Here is a 24138-nt window from a genome sequence, read left to right as displayed (position 1 = left end):
CTCACGATTATTGCGGCTTGCAGATATATTTTTGATTATTATCAGTGCTGAAAACATTGTGCTGTTTCATTTTTAATGGAAACCATCCCACATGAAAAAATACTATAGTATATTAAAGTAAAATTACTCTAGTAAATACTATAGTGTTTTTGAACCGTACTATAGTAAACATACTACAGTAAATTAACAAAGTGTAGTAAATAACTACAATATACTGCAATATACTACAATTTGCTGTAGTATCTTTACTATAGTATGGTTTAAAAACACTGTAGTATTTACTAGAGTAATTTTACTGTAATTTTACTATAATATACTATAGTATTTTTTTCATGTGGGATTATACATTTTCACAAATTCAAAAAAATAGACATTGATTAGAAATAGAAAATCGTTTGAAACATTTATAAATGCCTTTGTCACTTTTGGTCAATTTTATTCACCCTTCCTGAATTAAAGTATTGTTTATTTATTACAGTTTTTCTCAGTCGCTTTGGTACATTTCTCAGATCAGAATTTAAATTCTCAAAGCTACCTGTTCAATCTTCACATCATTGTGTCACTTGTGCACATCAAAAAAGCAGTTTCTCATTTCTTTGAACAAGTTGCAAATGCTTGTGTGCATCCATGCAAATGATTATGTACAATTCTCTGCTGTTTCCTACATTATCAGTTGCTTACGTCATGTTGATCAAAATGTATTATAATGGGTCTCTGTTGAATAGTCTCACCCCCACAACATTTAGGCATTAGTTCATAGCAAAAGTCTTTAAATGCAAAATGGTTGAACAAGTTGTCATAATATGTCAAGCATATTTCTATACATTTCCATTTGATGTTCACATTTCTACTTTAGTTTTTTTCTTTTTTTTTCTTTGTGCTATGCAGTGCTGTCTTTTCCTTTCTGTATCACAATGACATCTGTCAACAAATTACAGTACAAACAGTAAAAGTGTAAATGTGAATCTTGTCCAGTCTCTTGCAATCAAACTCCCACATACACTGAGGTGTAACCTACAATTTACAATAATTGTCATCAAAATTTTAGCCATATTTACATCAGAACATCCCTCCAGAGTACAGTTATATTGACAATATGACTAAGCAATTTGACCGTCTTATTCATACACAATGAGCCAAGGACTTGTCATTCTGATGGCACTGACATGTTCATTGACACAGATATTTACTTCTGAGAGATGAACTAAGGATTTTGAGCATGGCTTTTGCAGGTAATCCATGGTGTTTTGCTATTTGTACGAATTGTTTTGAGAAATGCACTTGCTGTTTTGCAAATGTCGAGGATGATTTGAGAAATGTACCAAAGCGACTGAGAAAAACTGTAATAAAACTCACTGACCCCAAACTTTTGAACAGAAGTATACATTTATGCATTAGGCAGACGTTTTTATCCAAAGTGATGTAGATGTTTTTGTATGTATGATGTGTGTGTGTGAGAGCCGTGCTGTTCGAGCCGCAGAGCAAAGGCTGTGTCACACACTGCTCAGTGCTCACTACATGCTGTGCACTACACAGGCCACTTCTTTCTCAAAGAGTGTATGGAACAATATGCGGCATGCAGTGACATTGACAGTGGCATTATTGTGCAGGTTTGAATTAGCAGGTGGTTTTCAGTTGTCATCTCAGATATAAATACAGTATTGGCTGGCTTTACTCAAACATCTCGTGAAATTCAGTTCACATGTATTTGTACAGCGCTTTTCACAATACATGTCTCAAAGCTGCTTCACAGAATATGCGTCTACATTACAATTTAAAGTGATTTGTCCACGGTATGTATTTCAGAAATGCACATACAAAGCACACAATGTATTATTAATCCATATAATAATTAAGGCACAGAAATAGGAATACTCATGTGGAATCACATCCAGAAACATTCCCTGACTGCTTTACTCTCATATTAATGTTCTGTACGCATGTTGAAATTGATTGTTTCGTTTTTTGTGCGTGTGGTTATGATTTATAACAGTCTTTGCCAGTATTAGTTAACATGACCTGAAGGCAAACATCCAATCAAGCATAATGAAGTTATGGAGAAATGAGAAAACGAGCAGTGTATGAACACAGACGGTAAAAGGACAGATTCATTAAAGATAATCGGCGGTCTGCGATGTCCAAACCCAGACTCGTCCTCCTTTACCTGCCATTAACACTTGATTTAATCAGCGGATGATTGCGTGTGATTTGATAGAATATGTTTGGCACTCTCTAATAGCCTCCATAATCAACACCAATAAACTTTACAGCGCAGAGCAAATTGGGCAGAATGAACGTGACAGCTCTTTTAGTAACGCATCCACATCAGATGAACATGAGATGAAAACCAAAATTTATTCAGACATTTTCTCACATTATCAGTTTATTCGCTATAGTTTAGGAAATGGTAGTAAAATATGTCCAGAGTTAAACTGAACAAACTCATCTTGATAGAAAGGGATGTAATGGATCACAATCAGCCAATCAGCTGTTAGATTTCAGGACACAATGAGATAATTCCAGTTTAGCTCAACCAATGAGTAATAACCCTAACTTCAGCAGAACCTTTTATTGTGTCCAGCCTCAGGCTCACCTGCGGCCAGCGTCTTGATTATCTCGGCAAAGGAGAAGTGCTCACTAACACACATTTACACAGATTTGGGAACAATATGTGAGAGAAATAGGCTTTTTGTGTTCATCTTTGAGTTCAGCTCATGAAAGATGGGGCAAAAACAAAAGTGTTATTATTTTGTTTAATATGTAATTAATCATGTACATAATTATTCCGTTTGACGTCCATCAGTAAAGGATGGCAGAATCTTCATTTCTGGGTGGTGCATTATGGTATAGGAGAGCCTAACGCGGGGTTAGATGTAACACGTTTTAACCCTTTCCTCACATGCCAGGATGAAGAAACTTAGTGTATTTACTAGTTGCCATATCAACATTATTTAGAGAAAAAAAATCGCCAAAATAAAAAAATCTCTGGAAGATATCACTGAACACTTATTTAACCATAGCAAAAGTACATTTCTTACTTAAGTTTATTTTTCATCTCTGTTTTTTGTGTTTATTTAAAATAAGACAAATCTGATAATATTGTAATCTTATATCTGTTATTGAACAGTTGAGATGTTCTTTAATGCGGATCTAGAAGACATGAGCTGTGATTTACATCAGTTGTGCAGGTGGTGTGTGTGTGTTAACACTGCGTTACAATCAGCCCCTATTAAAAATACAACATTATATTCTATACTTTTATGAATTATTTTGAGAAACCATGAGAAAAGGGTGAATAATGACTGAGAGTTAATGTTCAGAAATTATTCATTATTATTATGTTTTGAACTGTTTAGCTGTATTTAGCGATGTGTTGGTTGTCAAACTCAAAAATCAGTATATTTTTAATGATAAAAAAATGCCATTATTTTATTTTAAAAAGTTAATAATTATATTTTGTTGACAAAACATTTTAGTTTGTCTTGGATATGTTTTTGATTATATCAGGTCACATTTTAAGCTGTTATGTTCTCATGTTATAATGTCCTCCACCTATGGGGCATGTTGTCACACTTCACTTCCATTCTTTCAGGGTAAATCAGGAAAAAATTAAACACTGTATTAATGAAACAAAACCACATAATTGTACTAGACATGTGTGCAATTAATGTGTGAAACAATAAATACTCTGAACCCCAAGTGGATTTACACAAACTGAGGAAGTCAAAAAGCGTTAGGTTGTGCCCGCTCTCTCCTATTATGGTATTTACATTTTACATTTACCATGTTGTCATGGCATCATATGTACAAATACAAGAAAACCACAGCCCAAAAAGCCTCATAGTACTGCAGCACTTTTTAAAGACCTTGGAGTTCTATATATGGTATATAAAATATTATGGTATTCAGGATTATTATCATGTAAATCATGCAATTTCAGTTGCATTTAAAATACCACCCAAAAATCAGATGATAATACTTTATAACTTTAAAAATATACTGTGGTACTGAAATTCATGCTCACTAACGCTGACTTGATCTGATCAAAATACAGTCAGTGAAATATTACTCAAATATAGATCAGCTGTTCTCCATGTGAATAAATAGTAAAGTGTTTATCATCATTACTCCAGTCTCCAGTGTCACATGACCCTTCACTCATCATTCTCATATGAGGATCTGATCTGATATTAATATATATTTTCATGTATTTCAGTATTTCCACAGAACTCACAGAATATCTCCTCCTATCGTGCCATGGCAGGAAAAATATACAGTGTATAAATAAAACTGTTGTATTGCTTTGGTACAATCTTCTGTTATTAGTTTCTTTCCCTGGGAATTAAGCAGAAGCCACATGCAATATGTCTGTGGTTTGATCACTTCCCCACTACAGTTTAATCCAGATGCATCCAGACATCATTCAGATGCACAAACACACACTTTAATATCTCAGCGGCTTCCATAATGTGATTTCTGCCATCAAGTTTGCAGAGTTTCACTCCGAGCGTCTGATTGAGGAGAATCTCTGAGAATAAAGCCTGAAGGGTTTGATCATTAGAACTTAAAAGAAAGCGATAAAGGAGCTGATTTAATCCGCCGTCTTTGTGTAAGAGCAGTTGTGCTCCTCTTAAAGCAGCGTCCCGAGCGACTGACGCAACCTCCACCGTGCTTTTGTAACGGCGCACACGTTTATACCGCGGCTGATTTATTAAACACGCCGCTCGCCCTCGCGGCCTCCCCGTCTGACCTCGATTCAAAAACTGGAAACATTTCCTGTCCAAGCTTTTCCTGGGATGTGAAGAGCGCGAGCGGATCTGTCTCCGGATCAGGACCCCTGTCGCGCGCAGGATGAAAGCCGCCACGGGTCGAGGAGGAAAAAGAAGCGCTTTCCCTCTTCCCTCGTGTTGAAAGAGTTGGGAGTGTGTGTGTGTGTGTGTGTGTGTGTGTGTCCCATGAGCCTCCTCTCTCTCTCCGCGGTTCGGGGACTCACCTCCTTTGCCAGGTACACAACAGGAGCACGACTCCTCTCTGAGCTGAACTTCTTCAGGGGAAGAAAGGGAAGACGGAAGATTAAAAACAGCCCTGTGATGTGGAGAGCCGCGCCGCCTCCTGAGGATTCCTGGCATAATAATTTAAATGATCAAATGATCCAGAGGAGACTTGTTAGCGCAGAAACAGCCTCCTAGTTGGCCCCATGGGCCCCTGACTGAGACACATGCATCGCAAAACAGCTCCTCTGTTGTGCTAAAGAATCTCACTTTTTTATATATATATGCGATTTCTTTTTTGGGTGACTTTTTATCCTCCTCTACTTTGTTGGATTTGTCTAGATAAGTATTTGGAGCGAGTGAAGCAGCCGAGGCGGTTAGGCCTGACGCAGAGGGAAGGGTTTTAGTAAACCTTTCTAAAGCATTTATTAATCTTAGTTCATTTCAACGTTTACTAATTATTAAAAAATATACGTTTTTAAAAGAATTAAACACACGAGGTGCCCATCGTTACTGACAGGAGCTCATCGTGAAGCTTTACAGGGTTAAATACGAACGAAACTTAACATGGCCAAATAAATTAGCAGAATCCGGTCATTCCCACAGGATCCACATGATCGGGAGTTTAGGAAAAGTTTCCCACCCGATTCTAAAGTTGGTCATTCAGACTCACTACATCGACCGCAGGAAGCCTTTCTGTGTGAATCTCTATCCACAGGGGACGGCGCACTAATGTAGCGTGTGTGTGTGTGTGTGTGTGTGTGTGTGTGTGTGTGTGTGTGTGTGTGTGTGTGTGTGTGTGTGTGTGTGTGTGTGTGTGTGCAGATCCGGCTCCGCTGCTGGCGGCCACACAGGAGCGACTGGCAGAACTTCAGCAATCGGCCCCTGACGGTGATGCTCTGGTCACAGAAATCTCTGAGAACTGGAGGAGAGACCAGGAGTGCCTTGACAAAGCAGGTCAGAGTCTATACACACACACACACACACACACACACACACACACACACACACACACACACACACACACACACACACACACACACACACACACACACACACACACACACACACACACACACACACACACACACACACACACACATATACATACACACACACTCACTCACACACACATATATACATACATACACACACACACACACACACACACACACACACACACACACACACACACACACACACACACACACACACACACACACACACACACACACACACACACACACACACACACAAATGAGGATTTGATGCTCAACAAACATTTCTGCTGTTTCATATTTTTGTGAAAACTGATACGTTTTTGGAGAGTTGAATGCATCCTTGCTGAATTAAAATATTAATATACACTCACCTAAAGGATTATTAGGAACACCTGTTCAATTCCTCATTAATGCAATTATCTAATCAACCAATCACACGTCAGTTGCTTCAATGCATTTCGGGGTGTGGTCCTGGTCAAGACAATCTCCTGAACTCCACACTGAATGTCGGAATGGGAAAGAAAGGGGATTTAAGCAGTTTTGAGCGTGGCATGGTTGTTGGTGCCAGACGGGCCGGTCTGAGTATTTCACAATCTGCTCAGTTACTGGGATTTTCACGCACAACCATTTCTAGGGTTTACAAAGAATGGTGTGAAAAGGGAAAAACATCCAGTATGCGGCAGTCCTGTGGGCGTCAGGTCAGAGGAGAATGGGCCGACTGATTCAAGCTGATAGAAGAGCAACTTTGACTGAAATAACCACTCGTTACAACCGAGGTCTGCAGCAAAGCATTTGTGAAGCCACAACACACACAACCTTGAGGCGGATGGGCTACAACAGCAGAAGACCCCACCGGGTACCACTCATCTCCACTACAAATAGGAAAAAGAGGCGACAATTTGCACCAGCTCACCAAAATTGGACGGTTGAAGACTGGAAAAATGTTGCCTGGTCTGATGAGTCTGGATTTCTGTTGAGACATTCAGATGGTAGAGTCAGAATTTGGCGTAAACAGAATGAGAACATGGATCATCATGCCTTGTTACCACTGTGCAGGCTGGTGGTGGTGGTGTAATGGTGTGGGGGATGTTTTCTTGGCACACTTTAGGCCCCTTAGTGCCAATTGAGCATGGTTTAAATGCCACGGCCTACCTGAGCATTGTTTCTGACCATGTCCATCCCTTTATGCCCACCATGTCCCCATCCTCTGATGGCTACTTCCAGCAGGATAATGCACCGTCACAAAGCTCCAATCATTTCAAATTGGTTTCTTGAACATGACAATGAGTTCACTGAACTAAAATGGCCCCCACAGTCACCAGATTTCAACCCAATAGAGCATCTTTGGGATGTGGTGGAACGGGAGCTTCGTGCCCTGGATGTGCATCCCACAAATCTCCATCAACTGCAAGATGCTCTCCTATCAATATGGCCAACATTTCTAAAGAATGCTTTCAGCACCTTGTTGAATCAATGCCACGTAGAATTAAGGCAGTTCTGAAGGCGAAAGGGGGTCAAACACAGTATTAGTATGTGTTCCTAATAATCCTTTAGGTGGGTGTATACACAAATATAAAATATGAAGTATTTCTTAGGGTAAAAAAAGAAAAAGATTCTGACCCCAAACCTTTGAGCAGTAGTGTAACTGTATAATGTTTTAATGGTATATGAACACAGTTCGGCTGCTCGTGCTGTTCTGAAGAGAATGACGTGTGCATTATCTCTGAACACACAGAGGAGGGCTCTGTAACCGTGGAGACGGGGGAGGCGTCCTCACAGCGGCCCCACATGATGACCCCGAACAGCACACAGAACGGCCAGGACGGACACGCCCCGCTCCCAAACCACCAGGCCCCGCAGGAAGGGTGAATATGCTCCTGTTATCTCTGAGCTAGTGCACTTCAAAACAATGACAACACTCACATTTAGACGATATGAGCATTCAAAACTTACAGTCTCTCACTTCCACCAATGAGGATCAGTGATTTTGATGACATCACTCTGCACTTCAGCTTCCCATCAGAACTTCTGTCCAATCAAATGTTCTCTAGAATCTGAATCTGTAGCCTATATAGGGGATGGGGAACAATCAGACAGTGCTCTATATGGGGGATGGGGAACGATTAGACTGTGCTCTATATAGGGGATAGGGAACGATCAGACTGTGCACTATATAGGAGATAGGGAACAATCAGACTGTGCACTATATAGGGGATGGGGAACAATCAGACTGTGCACTATATAGGGGATGGGGAACGATCAGACTGTGCTCTATATAGGGTATGGGGAACGATCAGACAGTGCACTATATAGGGGATGGAGAACGATCAGACTGTGCTCTATATAGGGGATGGAGAACGATCAGACTGTGCTCTATATAGGGGATGGAGAACGATCAGACTGTGCTCTATAAAGGGGATGGGGAACAATCAGACAGTGCTCTATATAGGGGATGGGGAACGATCAGACAGTGCTCTATGTAGGGGATGGAGAACAATCAGACTGTGCTCTATATAGGGGATGGAGAACGATCAGACTGTGCTCTATATAGGGGATGGGGAACGATCAGACAGTGCTCTATATAGGGGATGGGGAACAATCAGACAGTGCTCTATATAGGGGATGGGGAACGATCAGACTGTGCTCTATATAGGGGATGGGGAACAATCAGACAGTGCTCTATATAGGGGATGGGGAACGATCAGACAGTGCTCTATGTAGGGGATGGAGAACAATCAGACTGTGCTCTATATAGGGGATGGGGAACGATCAGACAGTGCTCTATGTAGGGGATGGAGAACAATCAGACTGTTCTCTATATAGGGGATAGGGAACGATCAGACAGTGCTCTATATAGGGGATGGGGAACGATCAGACAGTGCTCTATGTAGGGGATGGAGAACAATCAGACTGTGCTCTATATAGGGGATGGAGAACGATCAGACTGTGCTCTATATAGGGGATGGGGAACAATCAGACAGTGCTCTATATGGGGGATGGGGAACGATTAGACTGTGCTCTATATAGGGGATAGGGAACAATCAGACTGTGCACTATATAGGGGATAGGGAACAATCAGACTGTGCACTATATAGGGGATGGGGAACGATCAGACTGTGCTCTATATAGGGTATGGGGAACGATCAGACAGTGCTCTATGTAGGGGATGGAGAACAATCAGACTGTGCTCTATATAGGGGATGGAGAACGATCAGACTGTGCTCTATATAGGGGATGGAGAACGATCAGACTGTGCTCTATATAGGGGATGGGGAAAAATCAGACAGTGCTCTATATGGGGGATGGGGAACGATTAGACTGTGCTCTATATAGGGGATAGGGAACGATCAGACTGTGCACTATATAGGGGATAGGGAACAATCAGACTGTGCACTATATAGGGGATGGGGAACGATCAGACTGTGCTCTATATAGGGTATGGGGAATGATCAGACAGTGCTCTATGTAGGGGATGGAGAACAATCAGACTGTGCTCTATATAGGGGATGGAGAACGATCAGACTGTGCTCTATATAGGGGATGGGGAACGATCAGACTGTGCTCTATATAGGGGATGGAGAATGATCAGACTGTGCTCTATATAGGGGATGGGGAACGATCAGACTGTGCACTATATAGGTGATGAGGAACGATCAGACAGTGCACTATATAGGGGATGGGGAACGATCAGACTGTGCTCTATATAGGGGATGGGGAACGATCAGACAGTGCTCTATATAGGGGATGGGGAACGATCAGACTGTGCTCTATATAGGTGATGGGGAATGATCAGACAGTGCACTATATAGGGGATGGGGAACGATCAGACTGTGCTCTATATAGGGGATGTGGAACGATCAGACAGTGCTCTATATAGGGGATGGGGAACGATCAGACTGTGCTCTATATAGGGGATGGGGAACGATCAGACTGTGCTCTATATAGGGGATGGGGAACGATCAGACTGTGCTCTATATAGGTGATAGAGAACGATCAGACTGTGCACTATATAAGGGATGGAGAACGATCAGACTGTGCTCTATATAGGGGATGGGGAACGATCAGACTGTGCTCTATATAGGGGATAGGGAACGATCAGACAGTGCTCTATATATGGGATAGGGAACGATCAGACAGTGCTCTATATAGGGGATGGGGAACGATCAGACAGTGCTCTATATAGGGGATGGGGAACGATCAGACTGTGCTCTATATATGGGATAGGGAACGATCAGACAGTGCTCTATATAGGGGATAGGGAACGATCAGACTGTGCTCTATATAGGGGATGGGGAACGATCAGACAGTGCTCTATATAGGGGATGGAGAACGATCAGACAGTGCACTATATAGGGGATAGGGAACGATCAGACTGTGCACTATTTAGGGGATAGGGAACGATCAGACTGTGCTCTATATAGGGGATGGGGAACGATCAGACTGTGCTCTATATAGAGGATAGGGAACGATCATAATGTGCACTATATAGGGGATAGGGAACGATCAGACTGTGCTCTATATAGGGGATGGGGAACGATCAGACTGTGCTCTATATAGAGGATAGGGAACGATCATAATGTGCACTATATAGGGGATAGGGAACGATCAGACAGTGCTCTATATAGGGGATGGGGAACGATCAGACAGTGCTCTATATATGGGATAGGGAACGATCAGACAGTGCTCTATATAGGGGATAGGGAACGATCAGACTGTGCTCTATATAGGGGATGGGGAACGATCAGACAGTGCTCTATATATGGGATAGGGAACGATCAGACAGTGCTCTATATAGGGGATGGGGAACGATCAGACAGTGCTCTATATATGGGATAGGGAACGATCAGACAGTGCTCTATATAGGGGATGGGGAACGATCAGACAGTGCTCTATATATGGGATAGGGAACGATCAGACAGTGCTCTATATAGGGGATGGGGAACGATCAGACTGTGCTCTATATAGGGGATGGGGAACGATTAGACAGTGCTCTATATAGGGGATGGGGAACGATCAGACTGCTCTATATAGGGGATGGGGAACGATCAGACTGTGCTCTATATAGGGGATGGGGAACGATCAGACAGTGCTCTATATGGGGGATGGGGAACGATCAGACTGTGCTCTATATAGGGGATGGGGAACGATCAGACAGTGCTCTATATGGGGGATGGGGAACGATCAGACTGTGCTCTATATAGGGGATGGGGAACGATCAGACAGTGTTCTATATAGGGGATGGGGAACGATCAGACTGTGCTCTATATAGGGGATGGGGAACGATCAGACTGTGCTCTATATAGGGGATGGGGAACGATCAGACAGTGCTCTATATAGGGGATGGGGAACGATCAGACAGTGCTCTATATAGGGGATGGGGAACGATCAGACTGTGCTCTATATAGGGGATAGGGAACGATCAGACTGTGCTCTATATAGGGGATGGGGAACGATCAGACTGTGCTCTATATAGGGGTTAGGGAACGATCAGACTGTGCTCTATATAGGGGATGGGGAACGATCAGACTGTGCTCTATATAGGGGTTAGGGAACGATCTGCAGAAGTAGTATGAGTAGTAAGCTATCGTTTTCCGGTGAATAAGATATTTACTTGAACTGTGGGTTTCCAGAGATCCATTCAAGCTGCTTCATAATTTCTCAGCGGGGTTTCAGTCACTTCCTGTTCTGATCTCTGCGCTGTCTCGCCGTTTCCACAGGGAGGAACATGAATCAGACATTTCACTGCCTGTCAGACTCGGCCAGGCTGAGGACCGGATCAAAGCGCTTCAGTCATGTAAGATCCAAATCAAACACTGAGGTCATCTGAGGCGTGATATGAGGCCAGAGGTCAATAATTGCACCCGTCTCTCTGTCTTACAGCACTGAACTCGGCCCGAGCAGAGCTGCAGGAGCTGAGGAGTAAATACGACAAGAAAATGACGGAAAAGTAAGACTGGCAACTGAGACTGTGTGTCCATAGTGTGCTGACATATGTTGTGTTTCCTTTATTTACATTCATTGGAATAGTTTCTGTGATTTCATCTCAAGCTATGTTTGATTTGTGTTTGCATATGCCGAGCGGAGCATCTTACCCCTCTGTTGCTTCTGTGGTGACTCCTCTGACCCTTGTTAGGGTGTGAAGTTAGTCAAATACCCATCCTAAAATATTTTTTCCAGGAACCAGCCTAACCAACTGACAAGGGTTCAGAATCTCTCTAAGGGTGCTTTCACACTAGCACACAGGGTCGATTGACGTCAGAGTTCGGGTGTATGGCATTATGGGATACCGCATCTGTAATATACTTCTAGCCTGACGTCGTCATACTCAATTCTAGTCAGAGTCTGAGTCTGATCTGCTCCGTTGGGCTGTGATTATGCGGCGTGCTTCAACCGAACCAGGAAAGACCTCAATTGGATAGACCTACGACCAATCAGAGCAACCGAGCGACGCATAATGTTAGTTGTCAAATGTCAACAGAACTCAACTGCACTGTGTTGCCAAGTCCGCGGGTTGAAGCGACCCCGATTATGTGATGTACAGACCCAGGAATGCAAATTTTAGCTGCCAGCCCTGCCAAAATAACACATATTTTACCCCCAAATGCCATTTTTTTTCGGGAGAACCCCCCCGGAAAGCTATTGGGCTTGTTTTTGGCTAGTTTTGAGTAGCAATTGGGCGGGTTTTGTTGTAAAAACTTGGCAACCCTGTCTGCCCGCACGCTGAAATAAGTAACGTTAGAAGAAAAAGATGAGTGTAAACGAACTTTGCCGGTGTTGTATAAGAATGTAAGGATACACAGAGTAATTACCAACACCATCATCATTTCTGAGAGAAATAGTAAAGGTGAACGCACATATGAACAAGTTCTCCGTTTAGGATTAGAACAAATTCAACCCAAGCGGCTTTGATGACGAATGATGACGTTACTGTTGATCATCTGTCCATCATCGTCTAAAGCCCGCCCTGATGATTTCATTGGTCCGAACAGTTTCTGTTCAGGCATAATTACTCCTCTACAGAGTCCAGACCGAACTGTCTGAGCTCAAATGTTGTGGGCGGGGCTAAGTTCGGCTAATGTACTTCACAAAATACTATTACATTATTTTGTATCAACGAATGCTCATGCAGACCTCTATCCTTTAAAGGGTTAGTTCACCCAGAGATGAAAGTTCTGTCATTAATAACTCTCCCTCATGCCGTTCCAAACCCGTTAGACTTTCGTTCATCTTAAAGCTGCACTATGTAAGATTTTCGTCAGTAAAATATCCAAACACCACTAGGCCAGTGTTATACATGTTGTTCAGTCGAGTACTTACAATATCCCAAATGTTTCCAACTATTTGTAAATGGTGAGATGCTCTTTTACCCGAGGAACCGAGACGTGTGAGGGCTTGGCCTGCCGATGACATCATATTAGGGATGGCTCGATACCACAATATTGTGTTCGGTACGGTACCACAATCTAATACCGCAATACCGATATTAAATCAATACCATACAGGGTCTGAATTATGATGCGGGTATTGCGCATAATTTTACTCACTCTCGCAGGTTTTGGGTTTATGAAGCGGGAAATTACCGCAAATGTTCATTATTAAATTAATCAACAAAGATTATCACATCAATCAGTCATTTGGAAACTTTTTTGTAAGTAATTTCAGCAATACTGCACGTCTCTATTCTCTCAAAATGAGCAAATTGCTTCTGGCTTCAAAAGACATCGCACATGCACTATAAAAGCATCTGCGCGCTCAGATTCATCACTTTCAATTCTGTTGCGGGACAGCTGACGGAAATCACTAGCCACGTCTTTTTAAACCTTGCCAATTTGAACATGTAAGCGATTTTATAGCATTTCATAATACATATGGGATGAGAGCTCTTTAAGAGAGAGTTTTCTTTGCGCTTATGCCAACAACAAACACACACACACACACACAAGCCTAAAGAGCTCGCGCATCTCGCACGTTGTTTTTCCTCAGTCAAATACACACAAAATTATGTCAAAAAAGTCCATCTTTAGTGGGTAGTTACATAAACACAATTGGTTATGTCTTTCGCAGATGTAAATAGTGCAATAGTATGCATGCAAATATTATGAGGTCTAAACATCACTGGTTGAAACAAACGCTGGAGATTTCTTTATATTTAAATGATACGATCTTATGTATGTGCGTTAATCAGTGTTAAAAGAAAAAAGTCTAAATTAGATCGTTAGAATGATGCACTCACCTGTCGATCTCTTAATGTCTTACAAGTCAGGAATTAAGTGACGATGCTTGGCAAGGTTTGATGGTTCTTCAGCAGTTTTATAAGCAAAGTAATTCCAAATTTCACGTCTACTCCTGTCTTTATTAATGAGTTTTGTGCGTGTTGAGTGAGATTCAACTGCTGTATTCATCTTGTTCTGTTGCCACATTTGCCGGTTTCACGTTAGTTTGGGTAGCGCGCTGCCACCTAGCGGTGAACTTCGGAACAGCAGCATATACAGAAATGAGCAAAATCATGATATCGTACCGTTTGAAATAAAATATATACCGGTATTTTTCCAGTACCGGTATACCGCACATCCCTGCATCATATACGGTTTTATTCTGCAGAAGTGCTTTCCTCTCATTGCAGTGTGAACAAGTGTCATAGCAGAGTAACGCCATCCCATCATCAACACACTCAGATGTGTGTAATATGATCATCAGAGCTGCGTTACCTCACACTCATGAGCGGAGGAAGTGGCGACTGTGGCATAATAAAAGTCCTGCTGCTCGCGAGGCGTGTGTTGCATTCGTCTTATTAACAATCGCTCCAGCGGTTCCTCAGCTCCACAACACTCGTCCTGCTCTGCTTCACTACAGTAACGCTAATAATCACATCAACAACATGATTTCTGCCCGAGTCCTATCCCGATTCTGAGCTGAAGACCACATGACCCAAGAGTCTGTGTGGCGTCATCAAACTACGCCTTTGTTTTGAACAGGCGACCTCTAGCGGACGGAAAACTTACATAGTGCAGCTTTAACCCTGTCCTTTCAAACGCATCAAGTTTGAGCTTCAGCGAGAGCCAATGAGGTTCATTCTAGTTTTCTTGAGTCAAGCAGTTTCGGTTGAGCTTCTGTTTGTGTTCGCTGATCAATGTTTAAATGTGAATAAAAGCCTAAATTTCGATCTGCTCATTATATAGATTGTCACAATAATTTCAGAAATTCATATTAAACCTGAAACAAATGTGGCCCAGTTCTGAAGTGTCTGACCTGAGGTAGATTTCCTCCGTGCGGCTGGAGTGCGCTGAGCGGCCCTCTCTTCAGTCTAAATCTCTCTGATTGTGCTCTTAAAGCGAATCTCGTCTAATTGAGAAGGTATCTTTGTTTAGCGCAACCTCAGAGACTCGCATGTTTAATCAATCTTTCACTTCTCTTTATTCCACTGCCTCTCCACCTTTTGAAAATCAACTCCCTGATGGCTGAGAGGAAACTGTTGAACTTCAAACAAACCTTATGAATAATCTCCCCGAGACGCTATTCAAATGAGCCGCTCTGATTGTGCCAGGCGTGTGTGTGTGGGCATGTTGGGACACGATGATGCCGAACACAGCGCTAGATAAGATATGACTCACTCCACTCTAATGACAGCAAACCTTGCATTTTACTGACTTCAGTGTCTCCCTTAACAACTTTTGAACTTGTTCATTTATTTATTTCCTCTGTTTGTTCTTCCTCTGGAGTGCAGCTCAAGGACCCTGAAGTTGCATTCGGGCTTTGTTTGTGCTCTGTGATGTACAGTAAATGGCAATGCATTTAGCAATGTAGAATATTGGTATTCAACATCATCATGATGGTGAAAGAAACTGTGACCCAAACCCGTGATCAAAAACATGCATCGCATCCAGGGAATGTTTGATCTTCTTTACCCGTGTTCCCCGTCGATGATCTTTCTCTTAATGAACATTTACTGGATTCATGTGAACTTCTCACTTCCGCCGTGTCCCACTTTAAACACACACCAAATGCAAAAAAAAGTTACTTGCTGTGCTTTGTAGGTTTTGTGAGACTTTTGTGAGTTTCAGTGCATATGACAACATATAGATAAAATATTTTTTTTATACATTTTGTTTGTGTTTAAAAAATGTACATATATGTAAAATATATGTTTTATATGTATATAACATGATATAATATATAATCATAATATTTTATATATATAATATATAATTATATACAATTTTATGTGTGCATAATATTTAAAAAAATTATATTTAAAAGTTTAAAAGTAAATGTTATTCACTGACACATTTATTATTGAAAAAAATATTTTTTAAAAATTATATTTATAAACACCATAATTATATTATCACAATTCTTAATCCACATTGACCCTGTAAAGCCTGCAGAAATGGTCAAACAGTTTATTAGACAAAATATATTTTTTTTAAATGAGGCTTTTGTGGCTCATATATTATGATATTGTGCGAATATGAAGCTCAGACTCAAGGAGGAAAAAACGGAGCAAAAATATGCAATGTTTAAAAATATAACAAATGTATTTTACAAATATGTATATAATATTAATTATAATATTTTACATATATAAATAATATATTATAATTTTATAAAATTTTGCATAGATGTGCATAATATTTATCCATTTTAAGTTTTAAATGAAAAGTTATTCATTTATACTTTAAGTAATAGTTTATTATTAAACACAATACATTTATTTTTTATATTTATAAACACCATAATTATCAGTTTTAGAGTTTTATTTCATTTATAGTATCAGGGGTCTGTGAACTAGCCGATATGCTAGTTAAAGGATTAGTTCACTTTTAGATAAACTTTTGCTGATACTTTACTTACCTCCATGTCATCCAAGATGTCCATGTCTTTCTTTCTGCAGTCGAAAAGAAATTAAGGTTTTTGAGGAAAACATTCCAGGATTGTTCTCCATTTAATGGACTTCAATGGGCTCCAAACGATCCAAATGACAGTTTCAGTGCAGCTTCAAAGGGCTTTAAACGACACCAGATGATGAATAAGGGTCTTATCTAGACAAACCATCAGCTTCTGTGAGAAACCCAGCAGTATTTATGCTATTATTTTACCTCTTATCAGACAAACGTGATCATCTCTGAGCTCCGCTATAACTTCCGCTTAGTGAGGTCAAAATATGAGCGTGGTCATAGATATATCGATCGTAGATGCCTCATTCTACTGATCCGTACAAGCACTAATGAGGCATCTACGTATACATCTATGACCACAGTCGTATTTTGACCTCACTTAGCGGAAGTTATGGCGGAGCTCAGAGATGATCACGTTCGTCTGATAAGAGGTAAAATAATAGCATAAATACTGCTGGGTTTCTCGCAGAAACTGATGGTTTGTCTAGATAAGACCCTTATTCATCGTCTGGTGTCGTTTAAAGCCTTTGAAGCTGCACTGAAACTGTCATTTGGAACTTGAACCGTTTGGAGTCCATTGAAGTCCATTATATGGAGAACAATCTGGGAATGTTTTCATCAAAAAATGTATTTTCGACTGCAGAAAGAAAGACATGGACATCTTGGATGACATGGGGGTTAGGAAACTATCAGCAAAAGTTTATTTAAAAGTGAACTAATCCTTTAACATTTGTTATTTACGGCCCTTTCATGACTTTATGTGAAGCTTGACAAACTTCAGTTTCAAAACATCTTCCTGACGTTGATGGGCGGCGCTGGCTGAACCCGTGGCTCTGCACTTCTGATCACTTTAGTGTGTGTGTGTGTGTGTGTGAGCATGAACTGTGATGTGTCTGATGTTGAACGTGTGGTTTGTGTCTTCCAGAGTGGAGGAGATGGGAGCGCTAATGGCGAACCTGGAGAAGGCCAACCAGGTGAGAGCGTGCCTCTGATTGAGACGCTGAAGATAATCACCTTCCTAATCAAGCTTTGAGTTTAATTAGACGCCTCTTCCTCCCCCAGCCTCCTCGTCCTCGCTCTCGCAGGCCGTGATTACCCGCCACTCTTTCCCATGATGCCGTGCGAGCGGCGGAGGACAGGGGAGAGAGAGATGCTGAGAGAGAGAGAGAGCGATGTGGCGAGCGAGGAGGGCTGTTAGTTACCTCATTGCGCTGATTGCTTCCTTTTTTTCCACTGTGATTTGCTTTTTCTCCCTTTGCCAGCAGCTCTTAGATAAATGATTGGAAAATGAGTCATTAATTAGCAGGCCGAGTGTGACGGAGCAGGTAAACAGTTTGAGGAGAAAGAGCCTGCCGGTAAACACGCAGCTCAGCAGAACCGGCTCGCTTACCTGCGGATGTTTCTGCACCTGTAAAGCTCGTCTGATTGGGCGTTCGAGGGCGTTCTCGTTCCGTTCGGCCTGATTGCTCATTTGATTATGGATCTCTGGGAATGTTTGGCCCTGATTTGTATTGATGCTCAAATTGCCTTCCCAGTATTTTACTGTCCTGAACAACAGTCAGCATTAAAGGGTTAGTTCACCCAAAAATGAAAATTCTGTCATTAATTCCTCACCCTCATGTCGTTCGACACCCGTCAGACCTCCGTTCATCTTCAGACACAAATGAAGATATTTTAGTGTAAAGCTGATGCTGAGAAAGGCTTCAGATAGGCCTCCATTGGCATTCAGTACATTTACACTCCCAAGACCCATAAAAGGCACTTAAAACGTCATTACAAAGTCCATCTCACCACAGTGACTCTACAAGAATCTTACGATGCGACGACAATAGTTTTTGTGCGAAAAAAAAAATCAAAATAACACCTTTATCCAACTTGTTCTTGTCTTCTGTGTGCCTCCACGACGCATGCGTGAGAATATGAGCAGATCCGGCGTTCGGACACATGACCCAGAAGAGATTTGTTTACAAGCAGAGGAAGACGCGCGTGTCTAAGCTGTTGAATTCTACATTGATCGTGCTTTAGGTCTCGCCGTAGTTCTCAAAATGGGGCTTAAGTGTGCATTTCGGATTCCTGAACGCCGGATCTGCGTCATATTCTCGCGCATGCGTCGTGGAGACACACACGGAAGACAAGAACAAGCTGGATAAAGGTGTTATTTTGATTTTTTTTTCGCACAAAAACTATTGTCGTCGCATCGTAAGATTATTGTAGAGTCACTGTGGTGAGATGGACTTTGTAATGACGTTTTAAGTGCCTTTTATGGGTCTTGTGAGTGTAAATGTACTGAATGCCAATGGAGGCCTATCTGAAGCCTTTCTCAGCATCAGCTTTACACTAAAATATCTTAATGTGTGTGAAGATGAACGGAGGTCTGACGGGTGTCCAACGACATGAGGGTGAGGAATTAATGACAGAATTTTCATTTTTGGGTGAACTAACCCTTTAACCCTGACTGGAAAAGACATAAGAGTCACCGCATGCTAAATATCAAAGTGAGCATTGTTTATTTTCAGACACTTTTCAAGCTGTACATTTGCCAAACCAAGACAAACACTATTGACACGACTTCTTATAAACCCGTGATCGTGATATCAAAGGGTCATCCGTGCTCTAATCCTGCAGGAGCTTTCCTGGGAACTCCGTCCTCATGGGAAGTCATCATTATGATTCTCATTCAAGTCAAAGTAAAATGGAATGTGTTTGGAAATTAATATTCTCATAATTTTGTCTTATTGAAAAAGACTGGAAGCTTTTTTTTAGCATTGAAGCGAGAGAGAAAGATCAGGTTTTATCACTGTGTGCTGTCTAATGTAAGACGGGAAACGTATGTAGGAGGAGTGTATTATCACACACACCCGTGAAGCCGCACAGTAACGCTTTATTAGACAAAATATTAAAAAAATCATATTTGTTACTTCAGGCTTTTATGGCTCATATATTATGATATAGTGGACGAGGAAAGGAGGAAAAAAACATCTACATTTTAATCAATTTTTTTGTGTGTGTGTGTGTGTGTGTGTGTGTTTTGTGTGTGTGTGTGTTTTGTGTGTGTGTGTGTGTGTGTGTGTGTGTGTGTGTGTGTGTGTGTGTGTGTGTGTGTGTGTGTGTGTGTGTGTGTGTGTGTGTGTTTGGTAACACTTTATTTTAGGGTTCAATTCTCACTATTAATAGTGTCTTATTATCATGCATACCACAGGATATTGTGTGTTTATTAGCACTTATAAAGCACATATTAATGCATGATTATATTCTACATCCATAATCCTAAACTTAACAACTACCATACTATCTATTAATAAGCAGTAATTATGAGTTTATTGAGGTAAAAGTTGTAGTTAATAGTGAATATGTTCCCCGTATTAAAGGCCAAAAAGTAAGATGAAATTCTGATGTTTGTGATGTAAATCAATTAAATTTTTACAGTATAATCAGTGTTGGGCACGTTACTTTAAAAAAGTAATTATTTATAGTTACTAGTTACTTCTTACAAATAGTAACTGAGTTACATCATTATAAAAGTAACTAATTACCAGGGAAAGTAACTACTGAGTTTTTTTTTTTTTTTTCAAAACTTGGATGCCCCCAATATTAAATATGTTAAATTAATGAATTGGGCACTAAATAGAATAAATTATTATTATAAAACATTGTACATTAATGTACACTATTGTAATGTTGCTGTGGGACAATGTGAGAGACACCTATCAAATTCAATACATTATTGTGAATATTATCAGTTGACCTACTATAGTGTAAATATTATCAGTCCTGGGTTTCACCTGGGTTTTTAGCCACTGATGTTGTGGCTGTGATGATGTGAGGCTTCATTAGATTAGAATTACTTGCCACCGACGTGGAGAGAGTCTTTCCACCTGGGCATAAGTTGCACGTCACATAAACATTCTGACCTTTCACCTCAACGAGGGAAAAGTAGCGCTTATATTTCCAGTTTGCGAAAGCTACCTTTGAAGTCGTTGGACTTGCTGTGTGTGACTGTGCATATGCGTGTGCGTCATAGGTGTGTGTGTGTGTGTGTGTGTGTGTGTGTGTGTGTGTGTGTGTGTGTGTGTGTGTGTGTGTGTGTGTGTGTGTGTGTGTGTGTGTGTGTGTGTGTGAACTCAACCTATCAACCTCAACCTTGTCTCCCTCCCACCCACCAATCATCATCAGTTATGTGTACCACCCCACCCACCCCCCAACATGCATGGCATGCATGCACACACACACACACACACACACACACACACACACACACACACACACACACACACACACACACACACACACACACACACACACACACACACACACACACACACACACACACACACACACACACACACACACACACACACACACACACACACACACACACACACACACACTCACACACACACACACACACTGCCCCTGCCCCTAAACCTAGCCCTCACAGGAGACTGTGCAGTTCACTTTCTGTGAAAAAAACCTTGTTCTGTGTGATTTATAAGCATTTTGAAAAGTGAGGACATGGGGAACGTCCTCATATTTCACCCTCTTTTTGTAATACCTATGTCATTATACACATTTGTGTCCTGATATTTCACAAAAACATGCCCACACACACCCACACACACACACACACACACACGTTGCAGGTCCGGCTGAGTCTGTTCGAATGAAAACCGCTTCAGTGAGCTCAATTATAGTAACGCCGCGGTTTTCCCTCAGTAACGGTAACGCCGTTGTAACGGGAGAAACAATCATTCGTTTGATTACTCGTTACTGAAAAAAATAATTCCGTTAGTAACACCGTTTATCTATAACGCCGTTATTCCCATCACTGAGTATAATAGACTACTTCCATTAAATACATATAAATATTAGCTGTCACTCTATATCTGCCAATAATGTAATATATAATAAGATCAAATGTTTTATGATCAAAGCTCTGTAGTTTTAAAACAAATAAAGCATTGATTGAGAGATGAACAAATAAAGATGAAGATGTTTCTTTTACTTGCTAAAAAACGTATAAGCCATCAACCAGGCGACAGAAGTCAGAGTCAAGTGTGTGCAACAGGTTTTGAAATAAAGTTTTGATCAAAAATGAGACATTTCTGACTATTATTCCAAACTTCACAGAGTCTAGAAACGTCTTGGGGTTATGGTACGTACAAAGCTGGATGTTGAGCTGTAAAGTTTTGTGAACTTGTGTGTTTGATGGCAGAGAGCGGCCTGTGCCCAGAGGGAGGTGGAGAGGCTGAGGGAGCAGCTCGCCGGAGCTCAGAGCACTTCTAAAGGGACCGGCCCATCACAAGACCGACCCAAGGAGGTAAGACTCGCTTTAAGATGAAAGTCGGACGACTCGCCTCGCTGCAAATTGCCACCTTAACTAGTCCGATCTGAAGTGGGAGGAAATGATGACTTCTCCCACACCACTGGAACCTCATTAGTGGCTCTTTGAGGCGCTGTGATTATAGGACGCCAGACAGCAGGAGGAGAGCTTGAAGTTGAGAAGCCAGATTCATGTCCCCCTGATCTCCTTGATTTGTGTCTCAGGAGAGGGAGCGCGATGAGTCGCGGATGGAGGTGGTGCTGTTCTCCAAGGACAGAGAGATCCTCAGACTGCTGGAGAACGTCCAGAGACTGCAGTTCACCTTACAGGAAGTGCAGGACTCCTCAGCCAATCAGATCGCGGAGCTGGAGCGGCAGCTGGCCTATAAGTCGGAAGCTATAGAGGTGAGTTCATGAATGCAGATGTAATATGAGGTCTGTATATTATAGTTTAACCCTCTGGTCCTCCTCATTTAGTGACTGAAGCCATTCGTGTAACTCTTTTTCCCTAGGAAAACTAATGTAATATAGTTTTGTTCAATAATATTTTTTGATTATTATTTATAATTTTGAGGGGATTTTATGATACTAAACTTTTTTTCTAATATATTTTTTTATTATTTTACAATTAAAGCAGTATTTTATGTTTAAATGGAGACAGGGGATTTAAAATCCCATCTTTGAAGGAAGATCAGATGTAACCAGATTCCTATAACTCTACATAAAGGGACTTACCAATTCTCTAGAGTTTCTCTAGAGACATAAATACTTATTTTTATGTTGATTTGAAGTACTACAGTCAAGCCTGAGCACATTTTATTACACATAACAGCAAAATTCAATAAAAATGTAACTAAAATTAGCAGCTCAGTTGATTTTAACTCGATAATCATAGTTTGATTATGCTTTCAGAGTAAGAGTGTCATATGTATTTACATAAATGTGTTGTAGTCTCAGCTCCATTTAACACAATTTTACTATGTTTACATTTACAGTACTTTAATCTAAAGTTAAAGCAGCTCACATTGCATTCGGAAGTCCAGAGATTCTGTCACATGTAAAATAAAGTAAAATAGTGTGAAGTAGTGTAAAATAATGTGAAATCGTGTAAAATAGTGTAAAATAGTGTACAATAGTGTTAAATAATGTACAATAGTGTGAAATAGTGTGAAATAGTGTAAAATAATGTAAAATAGTGTAAAATAGTGTAAAATAATGTAAAATAATGTAAAATAGTGTAACATAGTGTGAAATAATGTAAAATAGTGTAAAATAGTGTGAAATAGTGTGAAATAATGTAAAATAGCGTGAAATAGTGTAAAATAGTGTAAAATAATGTAAAATAGTGTAAAATAGTGTGAAATAGTGTGAAATAGTGTGAAATAGTGTGAAATAATGTAAAATAGTGTAAAATAATGTAAAATAGTGTAAAAAAAGTGTAAAAAAGTGTGAAATAGTGTAAAATAGTGTAAAATAGTGTAAAATAGTGTACAATAGTGTGAAATAATGTAAAATAGTGTGATATAATGTAAAATAATGTAAAATAGTGTAGAATAATGTAAAATAGTGTAAAATAGTGTGAAATGCCCCACCTGTTGGCAAATGAAGCCAGGTGGGCGCGAAGCCTCATTGGTCGCCACGTCACGCGGGCTCACCGATAGGCTGCTGCAGTTGCCAGCAGAGCAGCCAATAGCACGCTGGAATAGCCTGCTATGGTCTGCCAGGCTGCCGCACTGCGTTGACAATGTTACAAAATTAAGGATAATTTTGGGTTTTTCAGAAATCTCGAAGAAAGAATACTTTCCCGATGCGTAAGGAACTTACGCAATACTCGTTCCCTCTTCTAGAGAGAACCGAGGTTACGTTAAGTAACCGAGTATCGTTTTCCAGCACACACACACACACGCACGCACGCACGCACGCACGCACGCA

The 24138-nt window shown here is 40.8% G+C and overlaps 1 protein-coding gene across 1 annotated transcript in view; it reads left to right on the top strand.

Moving 5' to 3' along the window:
• cux2b (cut-like homeobox 2b) overlaps nt 1-24138 on the top strand; it is a gene marked incomplete at its 5' end in the record, with an annotated part of 258049 nt that overhangs the window by 201330 nt on the left and 32581 nt on the right. The window contains 7 exons of the mRNA XM_079828153.1: nt 5817-5948; nt 7695-7857; nt 11710-11786; nt 11873-11939; nt 17813-17861; nt 22100-22204; nt 22432-22611. Of these exons, the coding sequence (XP_079684279.1) occupies nt 5817-5948; nt 7695-7857; nt 11710-11786; nt 11873-11939; nt 17813-17861; nt 22100-22204; nt 22432-22611 (773 nt within the window). The remainder of the gene's footprint in view (nt 1-5816; nt 5949-7694; nt 7858-11709; nt 11787-11872; nt 11940-17812; nt 17862-22099; nt 22205-22431; nt 22612-24138) is intronic.

Source organism: Gobio gobio (assembly GCF_949357685.1).
Source record: "Gobio gobio genome assembly, chromosome: 10".
NCBI lineage: Eukaryota > Metazoa > Chordata > Actinopteri > Cypriniformes > Gobionidae > Gobio > Gobio gobio.
This window is presented reverse-complemented; position numbering and strand designations above follow the sequence as displayed.